This window comes from Entelurus aequoreus, linkage group LG25 (assembly GCF_033978785.1).
Source record: "Entelurus aequoreus isolate RoL-2023_Sb linkage group LG25, RoL_Eaeq_v1.1, whole genome shotgun sequence".
Classification (NCBI taxonomy): domain Eukaryota; kingdom Metazoa; phylum Chordata; class Actinopteri; order Syngnathiformes; family Syngnathidae; genus Entelurus; species Entelurus aequoreus.
Window position 1 is genome coordinate 3707608 of NC_084755.1, and position 14559 is coordinate 3722166.

Here is a 14559-nt window from a genome sequence, read left to right on the forward strand (position 1 = left end):
AACATGTTTGTCATGCCCAACATGAATGATGTTTATGTGCCCCTGATGGCTGCTGGCCCGGACAACCCACCGGCAGCCAAACGGTCTTCAAGCACCTCGCGTCAATCCTCCATGGAGCCTCAAGACTGAAGTTAGGGGGATGTGTCTTATTATGAAGGCCGTAGAAGACCGGGATGTTGCTCTCTCTAATTTTACTTCGCTTATTATAATCTTTCACTTATATTTGCATGCTTTGGAGGCAAACTGGATGGTCAAGTTAAAGTTGATTTTCTTTCTTTTTTACAGTATTAATAGTTGATAAGAGTGTGTTTATAATGACGACATGGAACATAACAGCAGAACCTCTTAACGCAGACCTGGGCAAATTAAGTCCCGGGGGGCCACATGCGGCCTGTTAAGCTTTTCAATCTGGCCAGCCGGACATTCCCAAAGAATTTTTTTAGATCTTTTAAGATGTAAAGTGTAGCTGCCATTATGATGTGCAGTCATGTTTTCTAATGACCGCAAGTCTTCAACTATACTAAGTCTTTCAATGCTTGGAATCTGCTCTTATGGATGATGTACCAGTTACTATGGTCATCTAATTAGTTACTATGGTCATCTAATATGCTCATCTAATTAGTTACTATGGTCATCGAATTAGTTACTATGGTCATCGAATTAGTTACTATGCTCATCTAATATGCTCATCTAATTAGTTACTATGGTCATCTAATTAGTTACTATGGTCATCGAATTAGTTACTATGCTCATCGAATTAGTTACTATGCTCATCGAATTAGTTACTATGCTCATCTAATTAGTTACTATGGTCATCGAATTAGTTACTATGGTCATCGAATTAGTTACTACGGTCATCGAATTAGTTACTATGGTCATCTAATTTGTTACTATGGTCATCTAATTAGTTACTATGCTCATGGAATTAGTTACTATGCTCATCTAATTAGTTACTATGCTCATCAAATTAGTTACTATGGTCATCAAATTAGTTACTATGGTCATCGAATTAGTTACTATGCTCATTGAATTAGTTACTATGGTCATCGAATTAGTTACTATGGTCATCTAATTAGTTACTATGGTCATCTAATTAGTTACTATGGTCATCTACGTCACAGCAGCTCAGACGAGTCACCAAGCAGTGTGGGCGGGAAGCGTTTCCACAGACGCGGAAGGAGATTTTCACGACAAAGTTCTAAAGCTTAGTGATATATCACATATATCAGATTGTAGGTGGGTTTATTTTGTACCCTTCGCGTTCATATTTCACTGTTTGTTGCATTTTTGTTGCGTTTCCCTTGATTGTAAAATATGTCGATCGAAAGGGGGTGTGGCGTTCATATGCTGTCAATATTCAGTGTTTTATCCTTCATAGAAACATTTAAAATTCCATTACGTTTTTTTAAGGCGGTCTGTCATAAAGTTTTTAGCATTCAATCAGACATTATTGTGAGGTTTTGTATTAGTGTTCCTAAAAATAGATATACCGGCCCCCAGACACATTTTTTTCCTCTAAATGTGACCCCCGAGTCAAAATAATTGCCCAGGCCTGCTCTAATGGGATAGTCACTTCTTGTCTAGGGATGCAACGATTAACCGGTTTTACTATTAACCGTGATAAAAAGGTCACGGTTATTTGAGCGCAAAGGCTCCAGAATTTTTTTTTCTTAAGTAAAACCTGCACAAATGGCTCTTATACGCACTTGGCGAGAGAAGTAGTGTGCTATACATTAGCTTAAAAATGGCAGCAGGAAAAAGGAGCGAACTGCTCCCACCAAAAGAAAACCTGAAAGTAGCAGTGTGGGAACATTTTTTAAAAAAGTAACCAGGGAGTCATTGAAGACAATCATTCATTTGCAAAAACCCGCCAAAAGAAAGTTGCAGCTAATACATTATGGGTGCAGCATTACGCTTCAAAGTGAAAGACTTAAAAACTGTAAAATGTTTGTCACTTAAAAGCATTCGAAAATGTAATGAAACAGCTACATATACTCCTGTTACTTTAGGCATTGTAAGTTAATAAAGCAAAAAAACTAGGAAAATAACCAATGTTTACTTCTACTTTACTTCAGGAGTGTCTCAAAGGGCTGCACAAGCCACAACGACATCATCGGCTCAGATCCCACAATGGGATCCAATTAAATGCATTCGAGCTATTAATTACCCACAAGAAACACTGGGGGATCAATATTAATATATTATTTTTTTATTGATATTTTGTACTGTTATTGTGATGGCTATATTAGTTTACTGTTATTTCCGACAGTAACCAAAATTGAGAAATGATCATTGTTAATAAATATTAATAAATTATTATTAGGGACAGAGTCCCTTTGGGACAGAGGACCCTATTGAATTTCTAGCGTTTTATTATTATACCGCCGTCCCTTTGAGCTGTTGACCCCCGTAACATGCTTCAAAACTCACCAAATTGGACACACACAATTGCGACCTAATCAAAAAACGAAACCCCAAAACTCAAAATTGCGCTGCAGCGCCCCCTAGGAAGAAAACAGACAAAACTGCCTGTAAACTCCTAGTAGGAATGTCGTAGAGACATGAAACAAAAACCTCTATGTGGGTCTCACTTAGACCTATATTTCATACACTTGACAACCCCCAGCAAAAATTAACAGGAAGTTTGCAATTCCCCCTTCAAAACAAAAGTTATCCCCTTTTTTCAAACATTATCTCCTCTGAGCGCGTTTGTCGGGCTTCAAATTAGCACAGAGATTGAACCCTTCTGATTAAAAGTGATGAAAGCGTTTTAATTACTGCTCCGGTTTGGATTTTATGAGCCTTCAAAGTCGGTCCCGTCCATCGCTGCTTGCAGCTTTAAATTTTGTATTAATATTTTGTACTGTTATTATGATGGTTATATTAGTTTACTGTTATTTCCGACAGTAACCAAAATCTAAGAAATGATCATCGTGAACCTGGGGGATCAATATTAATAAATGTATTATTTTTTATTGATATTTTGTACTGTTATTATGATGGTTATATTAGCTTACTGTTATTTCCGACCGTAATTAAGAAATTATCATTGAGAAACAACGACTAATCGTAATTGTACAGTCAAAATCCTTAATTGTTGCATCCCTACTTTTGTCTTCTCTATTGATAAAGGTTACAACCGACCATCAAGGGGTGAGAAGGTTGCCAATGGTGGTAAACGTTCTGGTGAATTTGCATGGAAAGTTCAGCGTTGGATTTTGAGGCTTACACAAATTGTTAATAATAATTAACTGGAATTGTCTGATTTTTTTTTTAATCAGTGATACTTAATAGAAATATGGAAAGTCACAGGAGAAAAGTCCTATATAAATGCAATCCATTACTATAGGATTTGTATACAAAATCACAAATTAAAAAACAGTAAAGGGAATTAAGGTAAAATTCCCAAAAAATTACCAGTCTATTACTGTTATTTTCTGCAAGTTTTGCCACTAAAATGTGTTGATGCCTGTTTTTTTTCAATAAATATTCAAAAACAATCCTGTTGGTGAGATCTTTCTGCATGAAAATTGAGCTTCATCTTGAAAAGTCAAATTTGAGTCTCCTCTGGCAGCATCTTCAGGGCATCCTTCTTTTGAGGGCCCTAAAGGTGAAGAGGTCAAGGGTCATGCATGGCAATGCCACAAATAAAACAAGGAGAATTGACTGCCAATAGAACCATGAATGCTCTTTTCTCCAGTGCGGTCTGGAAGCGACCGTGACCAAATTTGGACGTGGTGTCAATGAACTTGAGCTCGATGGCTTCCGTCCACTTGCGAGACGTTTGCACATGCAAAGACTTCAGAAAAAAACAAGGTCAATTACCATATCACGATAGTTACTGTGAATTCCAAGTATGCGTTTACCTTCCTGAGGGTGAGGACGCGTTTCTTGGTGCCGACCACACAGCCCTTCACCATAACATAATCGTTATTTACATCACCGTAGTGTGGGAACCCCCCCTAAAGCGTAAAGAAACCGACTTGGTATCACTAATGTTGAGTCGTATTGTATTCAAAATTGTTCACAAAATAAGTTCATTCTGACTGGCAAGAGCAATTGGTAAAAACCACAATTCAAATTTTAATAAAAGGGATAGTATATTTTGTTGATATTCTGAGATTGTTTTGTTTTTAATGTATTGAAATATTAAATTGTTCACAAAATAAGTTTGTTTTATAAGAGCAAATTGGCAAAAATCACAATTCAAGGTATTTAATGAAGATGTCAATAGCAAGCTAGCGAACTAGACAAAATATTAATGGTAGGCTTACCAAATTTGAAAAAGCACACATCTTTTAGCTGTAAATTACAGTACATTATTATTACAGTAAAAATAATTACGTTACATTGCCAAAGGCTAAGCTGATAAATGGCAGCATGACTGATTGCTATTAAACCTTGCCAAAAATCATAGAATCGGCTGATTTTGTTATGAATTGAACATGATAGACTGTCGTGAGCAGTGTTGGGTTAGTAACTGAAAACCAGTAACTAGTTAGTTACTAGTTACTTTATTTCAAAAGTAACTCCGATTTCCCCAGTTTTAGTTTAGAGATAAGGAAAGATTGGCCTGGCCCACTAGCATCCCTCTTTATCTGTTTGTGAACTTTATAGTCTATACATTTAGAGTGATGTGATAATCAAACACTCTAGAAGTCTAGAATGAAGTCTAGAATGAAAGAGTATATAAGGAATGATGAGCAGAGGCAGAGTTTGGAGTGTTTTCTTTAGCTCGCTTTCCATTTTTATGTACTCACTGTCCAGGTGCCATTTGACGTCGGTATCATGCTAATTAGCTGGCTGCAATGGCTCTATCAATATTGTCCTGGCTAGCAGTGCCTCGCTAAAATCCAGCCGCTGTTGCTTAGGAGGTGAAGTGTGTCTCTCTTTGCTAGCTTCGTCGAAGCATGTTGCTTTTGTAGCTGTTTCAGAAGATTTGAATTGCTGTTTTGGGCAGTAAATAGGATCTTTGATCCAAGACACACAACTTACATTTAACTAAAATGTTATTTTCTTTGTGGTCGACAAAAGAAAAGTAGTGAGAATATCTCCATGTTAAGAAACTCAGCTTGGGCTTCGCCATGATGACTTGTTAGTAAACACCCCCGCCCCACACACACACAGAGCGTGCCTCTTCTCCGTCGCCTGTTCTGCAGCGCTCCAATAAAACACACTCAGGATCTTCTCAGTTTCTAGCCGATACTAATAACGCAGTAACGCATCATGTAGTAACGGTAACCGAGTTACTGAATATAAAAAATAACGCGTTAGATTACTATTTACCGCCGAAACTAACGGTGTTACAGTAACGTGTTTAGTCATTCAAAGGCAACTTTCTGGTTTCAAGAAACAAAGGAAATCAAGAAAATGTAGTTTCATTTTTAAAACAGTGAAAAAATTACAACAGCTTGCAGTTCTGAGGCATGGACTTAAAGAGTCACAAACAGTAGTCTTCATCAATCGTTCTCCAACCTTCAGATCAGCTTTGCAGTTTGGACTCCTTGTCATGGACCATTTTCTTTCATTTCCACCACAGATTTTTAATTGGTTTGAGATATGGACTGTTTGCAGGCAATGACGTCGAGCTTACGTATCTTTCTTCAAGGAAAGTCTTCAGTTTTTGCTCTACGGCAAGATGATCATTTTCTCCACAAACATCTTTTCGATTGATGGAGTAAGGAAGTGTCCAAAAAGTCAATGTGCATTTGTGCAGTTATTAAAGATGTAATGCCAGCCATCTCCCCAGTGCCAGTACCTGACATGCAGCCTCACATCATCAATGACTATGGTCTTCTTCCACATTGCAACAGCACCAAACAAAAGGTCCAACATCATCGCTTTGTCCAATGTAGATTTGTGATTAGTCAGTCATCCATAGTCCTTAGCCCATTGTAACTTTGTTTTGTCTGTTAAGGTGTCAATGACCTTGCATTGCCGGCAGTAAGTCGGACACGTTTCCAGTGAGAGTTGGACTCCGCCAAGGCTGCCCTTTGTCACCGATTCTGTTCATAACTTTTATGGACAGAATTTCTAGGCGCAGTCAAGGCGTTGAGGGGATCTGGTTTGGTGGCTGCAGGATTAGGTCTCTGCTTTTTGCAGAGGATGTGGTCCTGATGGCTAGGACCACAATCTTCAGCTCTTGCTGGATCGGTTCGCAGCTGAGTGTGAAGCGACTGGGATGAGAATCAGCACCTCCAAGTCCGAATCCATGGTTCTCGCCCGGAAAAGGGTGGAGTGCCATCTCCGGGTTGCGGAGGAGACCCTGCCCCAAGTGGAGGAGTTCAAGTACCTCGGAGTCTTGTTCACGAGTGAGGGAAGAGTGGATCGTGAGATCGACAGGCGGATCGGTGCGGCGTCTTCAGTAATGCGGACGCTGTATCGATTCGTTGTGGTGAAGAAGGAGCTGAGCCGGAAGGCAAAGCTCTCAATTTACCGGTCGATCTACTTTCCCATCCTCACCTATGGTCATGAGCTTTGGGTTATGACCGAAAGGACAAGATCACGGGTACAAGCGGCCGAAATGAGTTTCCTCCGCCGGGTGGCGGGACTCTCCCTTAGAGATAGGGTGAGAAGCTCTGCCATCCGGGAGGAGCTCAAAGTAAAGCTGCTGCTCCTCCACATCGAGAGGAGCCAGATGAGGTGGTTCGGGCATCTGGTCAGGATGCCACCCGAACGCCTCCCTAGGGAGGTGTTTAGGGCACGTCCGACCGGTAGGAGGCCACGGGGAAGACACAGGACACGTTGGGAAGACTATGTCTCCCGGCTGGCCTGGGAACGCCTCGGGATCCCCCAGGAGGAGCTGGACGAAGTGGCTGGGGAGAGGGAAGTCTGGGCTTCCCTGCTTAAGCTGCTGCCCCCGCGACCCGACCTCGGGTAAGCGGAAGAAGATGGATGGTGTCAAAGACGGCTTTCGTTTAGCTTTTCTGTTTTTTAAATCCAATTTCCTTCAGGCAGGTTCTTTTAGTTGGGTCACAGACGGTAACATCCAGATGGTTGTCAAAGTGTAACCACTTGATGTGGAATTTTAGGGGTGGCATTATGAAAAATTATTAGGAATACAGGCGTGGTCCAAAGTTGTAAACAACATGGCCTAGTAGTTAGAGTGTCCACCCTGAGATCGGTAGGTTGTGAGTTGAAACTGAGTCATACCAAAGACTATAAAAATGGGAGCCATTACCTCCCTGCTTGGCACTCAGCATCAAGTGTTGGAATTGGGGGTTAAATCACCAAAAATGATTCCCGGGCACGGCCACCGCTACTGCTCACTGCTCCCCTCACCTCCCAGGGGGTGAATAAGGGGATGGGTCAAATGCAGAGGACAAATTTCTCCACACCTAGTGCGTGTGTGACTATCATTGGTACTTTAACTTTAACATAATTTCATGGCTGTCTTGAGTTTCCAATCATTTCTAAGATTTTTTGGTGATGTAGTGATTGGAGCACATACTTGTTGGTCACAAAAAAACATTCATGAAGTTTGCTGCTTTTATGAATTTATTATGGGTCTACTGAAAATGTGAGCAAATGTGCTGGGTCAAAAGTATACATACAGCAATGTTAATATTTGCTTACATGTCCCTTGGCAAGTTTACCTGCAATAAGGCGCTTTTGGTAGCCATCCACAAGCTTCTGGTGGAATTTTTGACCACTCCTCTTGACAAAATTAGTGCAGTTCAGCTAAACGTGTTGGTTTTCTGACATGGACTTGTTTCTTCAGCATTGTCCACACGTTTAAGTCAGGACTTTGGGAAGGCCATTCTAAAACCTTCATTCTAGCCTGATTTAGCCATTCCTTTACCACTTTTGACGTGTGTTTGGGGTCATTGTCCTGTTGGAACACCCAACTGCACCCAAGACCCAACCTCCGGGCTGATGATTTTAATTTGGAGGTAATCCTCCTTTTCCATTGTCCCATTTACTCTCTGTAAAGCACCAGTTCCATTGGCAGCAAAATAGGCCCAGAGCATAATACTACCACCACCATGCTTGACGGTAGGAAAGGTGTTCCTGGGATTAAAGGCCTTACCTTTTCTCCTCCAAACATATTGCTGGGTATTGTGGCCAAACAGCTCTATTTTTGTTTCATCTGACATCACATGGACAAAGATAAGACCTTCTGGAGGAAAGTTCTGTGGTCAGATGAAACAAAAATGGATCTGTTTGGCCACAATACCCAGCAATATGTTTGGAGGAGGAAAGGTGACAGCCATGACATTATGTTCTTTACAAGTGTATGTATACTTTTGACCACGACTGTATGTAAGAAAAAGAAAAAGAGTTATGTGGAAAAATGTATCACACTAAATAACGACTTCTATTTGGTTTTAGTAGATTAAAAAAACCCCAAAGAAAAATGGATAATATCAAATTGGCCCCAAGTTCTTTGATTTTTTTGTTTTGGACACCCCTGGTATGCACACATGCATTATGTACATACCATGGGGGTAATGCTCTTCTGGCTGGTGTCGTAGTTAGTGGAGGCATTGTTCCGGATCACCTTTCCCTCATGGATGTGAACACCTTTGCCGATTCGATAGATCTGAGGACAGAACGCTTAAAGATAATTGTGTTTTTCAACCTTTTTTGAGCCAAGGCACAAAAATCTTGAGGCACACCACCAGCAGAAATCATGAAAAAATAAAATTCAGTAGCTGATATTGACAATAAAAAGTGCATCACTATAGCTCTTGTCTCAAAGTAGGTGCACTGTCACGATCTGTCACATCACGCCGTGACTTATTTTGAGGTCTTCCTGTGTGTAGTGTTTTACTTCTTGTCTTGCCGTCCTATTTTTGGTGGCTTTTCCTGTTTTGTTGGTATTTTCCTGTAGCAGTTTCATGTCTTCCTTTGAGCGCTATTCCCCGCACCTGCTTTGTTTTAGCCATCAAGACTATTTAAGTTGTTGCTATCCTTCTTTGTGGGGACATCGTTGATTGTCACGTCATGTTCGGATGTACTTTGTGGACGCCGTCTGCTCCACAGTAAGTCTTTGCTGTCGTCCAGCATTCTGCTTTTGTTTACTTTGTAGCCAGTTCAGTTTTAATTTCGTTCTGCATAGCCTTCCCTAAGCTTCAATGCCTTTTCTTAACGGCACTCGCCTTCTGTTTATTTTTGGTTTACGCGTTAGATACCTTTTTACCTCCTTGCTGCCTCCAGCATAATGTGATCATGAAAAAGCAACTAGCTACCTGCTGCCACCTACTGATATGGAAGAGTATTACACGGTTACTCTGCCGAGCTCTAGACAGCACCGACACTCAACAACGGCACATTGTTTGCGGATTATAATAACTAATATTTTTAACCCAATTAGGTGAGATTACATAATCTCTCACGGCACAGTGGTTGAAAAACACTGCATTACAACATCCATCATTATTGACAAAGCAAGTCGCTGGAATAAAAAACACACCTTCTTGTTGATCTCAGTCCGATGGTGGTAGCCCTTCTGACCAGCTCGAGCTATGGTGAAAGCCACACGAGCGGGATGCCACGCTCCGATGCACGCCACCTTCCGCAGGCCCTTGTGAGTCTTCCTCGGGAGCTTCTTTGTGTGCCAGCGACTTGTCACGCCTGTCGGCAGAGAGAGTTGCACACCCACAGAAATCTAAGTAAGATGAAATATCTCAAATAAGGGTGATATTTGCTTATTTTCTGTCTGATAAGATCATTCTTCTCACTAAGAAGATTTTATGTTAGTGTTTTACTTGTTTTAAGTGTTTTGGTCCTAAATGATCTCAGTAAGATATTACAGATTGTTAAAGTACCAATGATTGTCAAACACACACACACACGAGGTGTGGCGAAATTATTCTCTGCATTTGACCCGTCACCCTTGATCACCCCCCCTGGGAGGTGAGGAGAGCTGTGAGCAGCAGCGGTGGCCACGCCCGAGAATAATGCTGAGTTTTTATGACTTATATTGAGTAAAACATGCTTAAACTAGAATATCAACTGTTGCAAAGCTGAGTCATCAACACTCACAAGTATAAAACTACTTTTTTAAAGTAATAATTTCTTATTTCAAGCATGGAAAAAAAATCATGACTTTGACACAATTGTGTCTCGTAATTAAAACAGATGACAGCCAAATGGACTTTGCTGTTTTATTTTCAATGAAACAAGAGAAAAGACGTACTCATATAGTAGTACAGTTGTTATTAGTGAGAATATACTTATTTTAAGGTATTTTTGGGTTAATTGAGGTTAGCTCATTTTACTTGTTTTGGAAAGTCTTGACAAGCCAAATGTTCTTGTTCTATTGGCAGATAATTTTGCTTAGTTCAAGTAAAATACCCCTCATTTTTGTATGTTTTATTCTTGTTTTTGAACACTGACTTTTTGCAGTGCAGGAGTGCACTGCAAAAACTGAAATTTAAGTAAGATTAAATATCTCAAATAATGGTGATATTTGCTTGTTTTCTGTCTGATAAGATAATTCTTCTCACTAAGCAGATTTTATGTTAGAGTGTTTTACTTGTTTTAAGTGTTTACATTTAGGGATGTCCGATAATATCGGCCTGCCGATATTATCGGCCGATAAATGCGTTAAAATGTAATATCGGAAATTATCGGTATCGGTTTTTTAATCATCTGTATCTGTTTTTTCAACATAAAAAACACAAGATACACTTACAATTAGTGCACCAACCCCAAAAAACCTCCCTCCCCCCATTTCTTTCTGTTATCAATATTCTGGTTCCTACATTATATATCAATATATATCAATACAGTCTGCAAGGGATACAGTCCGTAAGCACACATGATTGTGCGTGCTGCTGCTCCACTAATAGTACTAACCTTTAACAGTTAATTTTACTCATTTTCATTAATTACTAGTTTCTATGTAACTGTTTTTATATTGTTTTACTTTCTTTTTTATTCAAGAAAATGTTTTTAATTTAGTTATCTTATTTTATTTTTTTTTTTTAAAAAGTACCTTATCTTCACCATACATGGTTGTCCAAATTAGGCATAATAATGTGTTAATTCCACGACTGTATATATCGGTTGATATCGGTATCGGTTGTTATCGGTATCGGTAATTAAAGAGTTGGACAATATCGGAATATCGGATATCGGCAAAAAGCCATTATCGGACATCCCTATTTACATTGCCTCTTAGAGTGGTCTTAGGCCATATTGCATATTGTGTATATTGTGTTGTTTTTGTATATTGTGTGGTTTCTTCTTCTTTTTTTTTTTTTTTTAAAATGCAAAGCACCTTAGGGAAGCAACCTAAATTTCGTTGGACCTGTACCTGTACATGCACAATGACAATAAAGATCATTCATTCATTCATTCAAATGATGTCAGTAAGATATTACAGCTTGTTGCTGAGATGTGATGACCTATATTGAGTAAAACATGCTTGAAACTAGAATATCAACTGTTGCAAAGCTGTGTCATCAACACTCACAAGTATAAAACTACTTTTTCAAAGTAAAAATTTCTTATTTCAAGCATGAAAAAAAAATCATGATGCCGAGCGCATATCATTATGTCAAGATAATGGCACTAGCATTTACTTCATTTAAGAATATTTTTCAACATATTGAGCAAAAAGTTCTCTTTTTTTCTACCAAGAAAAGTGCACTTACCTGTATTAGTGAGAATATACTTATTTTAAGGTATTTTTGGGTTCATCGAGGTTAGCTAATTTTACTTGTTTTGGAAAGTCTTGACAAGCCAAATTTTCTTGTTCTATCGGCAGATAATTTTGCTTAGTTCAAGTAAAATACCCCTCATGTTTGTATGTTTTATTCTTGTTTTTGAACACTGACATTTTGCAGTGCAGGAGTGCACTGCAAAAACTGAAATTTAAGTATGATTAAATATCTCAAATAAGGGTGATATTTGCTTATTTTCGGTCAGATAAGATCATTCTTCTCACTAAGCAGATTTTATGTTAGAGTGTTTTACTTGTTTTAAGTGTTTTGCTCCTAAATGATGTCAGTAAGATATTACAGCTTGTTGCTGAGATGTTATGACCTATATTGAGTAAAACATGCTTGAAACTAGAATATCAACTGTTGCAAAGCTGTGTCATCAACACAAGTATAAAACTACTTTTTTAAAGTCATCATTTCTTACTTCAAGCATGAAAAAAAAAATCATGATGCCGAGCGCATATCATTATGTCAAGATAATGGCACTAGCATTTACTTCATTTAAGAATATTTTTCAACATATTGAGCAAAAAGGTCTCTTTTTTTTCTACCAAGAAAAGTGCACTTGTTATTAGTGAGAATTTACTTATTTTAAGGTATTTTTGGGTTCATTGAGGTTAGCTAATTTGACTTGTTTTGGAAAGTCTCGACAAGCCAAATTTTATTGTTCTATTGGCAGATAATTTTGCTTAGTTCAAGTAAAATACCCCAATTTTTGGTATTTTTTTATTCTTGTTTTTGAACACTGCCTTTTTGCAGTGCAGGAGTGGGCCAACCTTTAAAGCCGTGACCCTTGGTGACCCCGATGACGTCAATCATATCATCCTGGTGGAAGACGGCCGAGACGGGCACGGCTTGCTCCAGCCGCTCCTTTGCCCAATCCACCTTGTCTGGGACGCTCCCCCCATTTAACTGCACCTCCATCATGTGAGCCTTCTTCTGCCTAATGGGCAGCAGTCGCATCTAAAAAAAGGGGAGCATAAAAAAAAGCCTTTCAATCCAGAATTGAGGGCACGATCTGCCTCTCAGCGTCATGTTTTAGCAATTAAAGCAGGCAATCGCATCAGCTCCTAAAAGTGCATATTGATCGTGTTACCAAGCTGGGCCTTCACACAATGTTATCGAGTGGTCTTGGCTGACCTCCACCTTGCTGGCTGCCAAAATGAAGGCAAAGTCTGGAAGGGAGAGCCACGTTCTTCCCTAAAAATTATTTTTAAACTGTCATTTGAAACAGCTTTATGTGGCCAGAGTTGTAAACACAAAGCAGCTGTGAGATTAGGAGGGTGACATTGTTTACTCCTATTACACGTGGTCAGGTGGACGTTGCCCTTTGACTACTGTGAAAGGTGCTTTAAATCAGTGTTTTTCAACCGCTGTGCCGCGGCACACTAGTGTACCGTGAGTTATTGTCCGGTGTGCCGTGGGAGATTACGTAATTTCACCTAATTGGGTTAAAAATATTTTTTGCAAACTAGTAATTATAATCCGCAAATGTGCCGTTGTTGCGTGTCTGCACTGTCTAGAGCTCGGCAGAGTGACCATGCAATACTCTTCCATATCAGTAGGTGGCAGCAGGTAGCTATTTGCTTTGTAGAAGTTTGTCCTGATCACAATATGCAGACAACAGCTGGAGGCAGTGTGCAGGTAAAAAGGTATCAAACGCTTAAACCAAAAATAAACAAAAGGCGAGTGCCGCTAAGAAGAGCCTGTGGAGGGGGGCGTGGCCTGCGGGCCTGCCGCGGAACAGCGACAGGTGCGTAGATGGCCCAGGTGGGCCTTGTTGTCTAATCACCTGTCGCCTTTATTAGCAGCAGCCGTGAGGAAACGAGTTGTTGGAGTTGGGGGTGCTGCTGAGAGACACGGACGCAGAAAAGCAAAAGACTTTGCACCATTAAGTAAAATAAAACAGTGTTAATATCCTGAATTCCTGGCAGTCTGTGGTGGTCTGAAGAACCCACTAGAGGGCAACCTCTACAGAGCCATTGAAGCTTAGGGATGGTTATGCAAAATGAAACTAAAACTGAACTGGCTGCAAAGTAAACGAAAACAGAGTGCTGGACGACAGCAAAGACTTACTGTGGAGCAAAGACGGCGTCCACAAAGTACATCCGTACATGACATGACAATCAACAATGTCCCCACAAAGAAGGATAAAAACAACTTAAATAGTCTTGATTGTCTGTACGGTCTGGAGATCGTCAGGTAGCTAATTGCTAATTGCTTTGTAGATTTCGGAAACAGAGGGAGGCACCCGTGCAGGTAAAAAGGTATCTAATGCTTAAACCAAAAGTAAACAAAAGGTGAGTGCCCCTAAGAAAAGGCATTGAAGCTTAGGGAAGGCTATGCAGAACCAAACTAAAACTCTACTGGCTACAAAGTAAACAAAAACAGAATGCTGGACGACAGCAAAGACTTACTGTGGAGCAAAGACAGCGTCCACAAAGTACATCCGTACATGACATGACAATCAACAATGTCCTCACAAAGAAAGATAAAAACAACTTAAATATTCTTGATTGTGAAAACAAAGCAGGTGCGGGGAATAGCGCTCAAAGGAAGACATGAAACTGCTACAGGAAAATACCAACAAAACAGAAAAAGCCACCAAAAATAGGAGCGCAAGACAAGAACTAAAACACTACACACAGGAAGACACTAAAAACTTCAAAATAAATCAGGGCGTGATGTGACAGGTCGTGACAGCACACCTACTTTGAGACAAGAGCTAGTAAACAAAAACAGTGTGCTGGACGACAGCAAAGACTTAAAGCCCGTGGAGCAGATGGCGTCCACAAAGTACATCCGTACATGACATGACAATCAACAATGTCCCCACAAATAAGGATAAAAACAACTTAAATAGTCTTGATTGTCTGTACGGTCTGGA

At 39.9% G+C, this 14559-nt stretch overlaps 2 protein-coding genes across 6 annotated transcripts in view; one reads left to right on the forward strand and one right to left on the reverse strand.

Annotated features, from left to right (window-relative positions):
• Positions 1–3265, forward strand: part of LOC133642201 (testis-expressed protein 2-like) — a 52197-nt gene extending 48932 nt beyond the window's left edge. For both annotated transcript variants that reach the window (XM_062036275.1, XM_062036276.1), the window contains exon 15: positions 1–3265. In XM_062036275.1, the coding sequence (XP_061892259.1) occupies positions 1–129 (129 nt within the window). In that variant the 3' untranslated portion in view covers positions 130–3265.
• LOC133642202 (large ribosomal subunit protein uL3-like) overlaps positions 3006–14559 on the reverse strand; it is a 24658-nt gene continuing 13104 nt past the window's right edge. Inside the window, exons 5-10 of one of the 4 annotated variants that reach the window (XM_062036277.1) lie at positions 12449–12635; positions 9416–9576; positions 8441–8542; positions 3867–3962; positions 3680–3799; positions 3013–3604 (exon numbers count right to left, since the gene is read on the reverse strand). In XM_062036277.1, coding sequence (XP_061892261.1) covers positions 3551–3604; positions 3680–3799; positions 3867–3962; positions 8441–8542; positions 9416–9576; positions 12449–12635 — 720 coding nt within the window. In that variant the 3' untranslated portion in view covers positions 3013–3550. Of the gene's footprint in view, positions 3605–3679; positions 3800–3866; positions 3963–8440; positions 8543–9415; positions 9577–12448; positions 12636–14559 lie in introns of all 4 variants that reach the window. The other 3 variants (XM_062036279.1, XM_062036278.1, XM_062036280.1) reach the window with 3 other exon arrangements.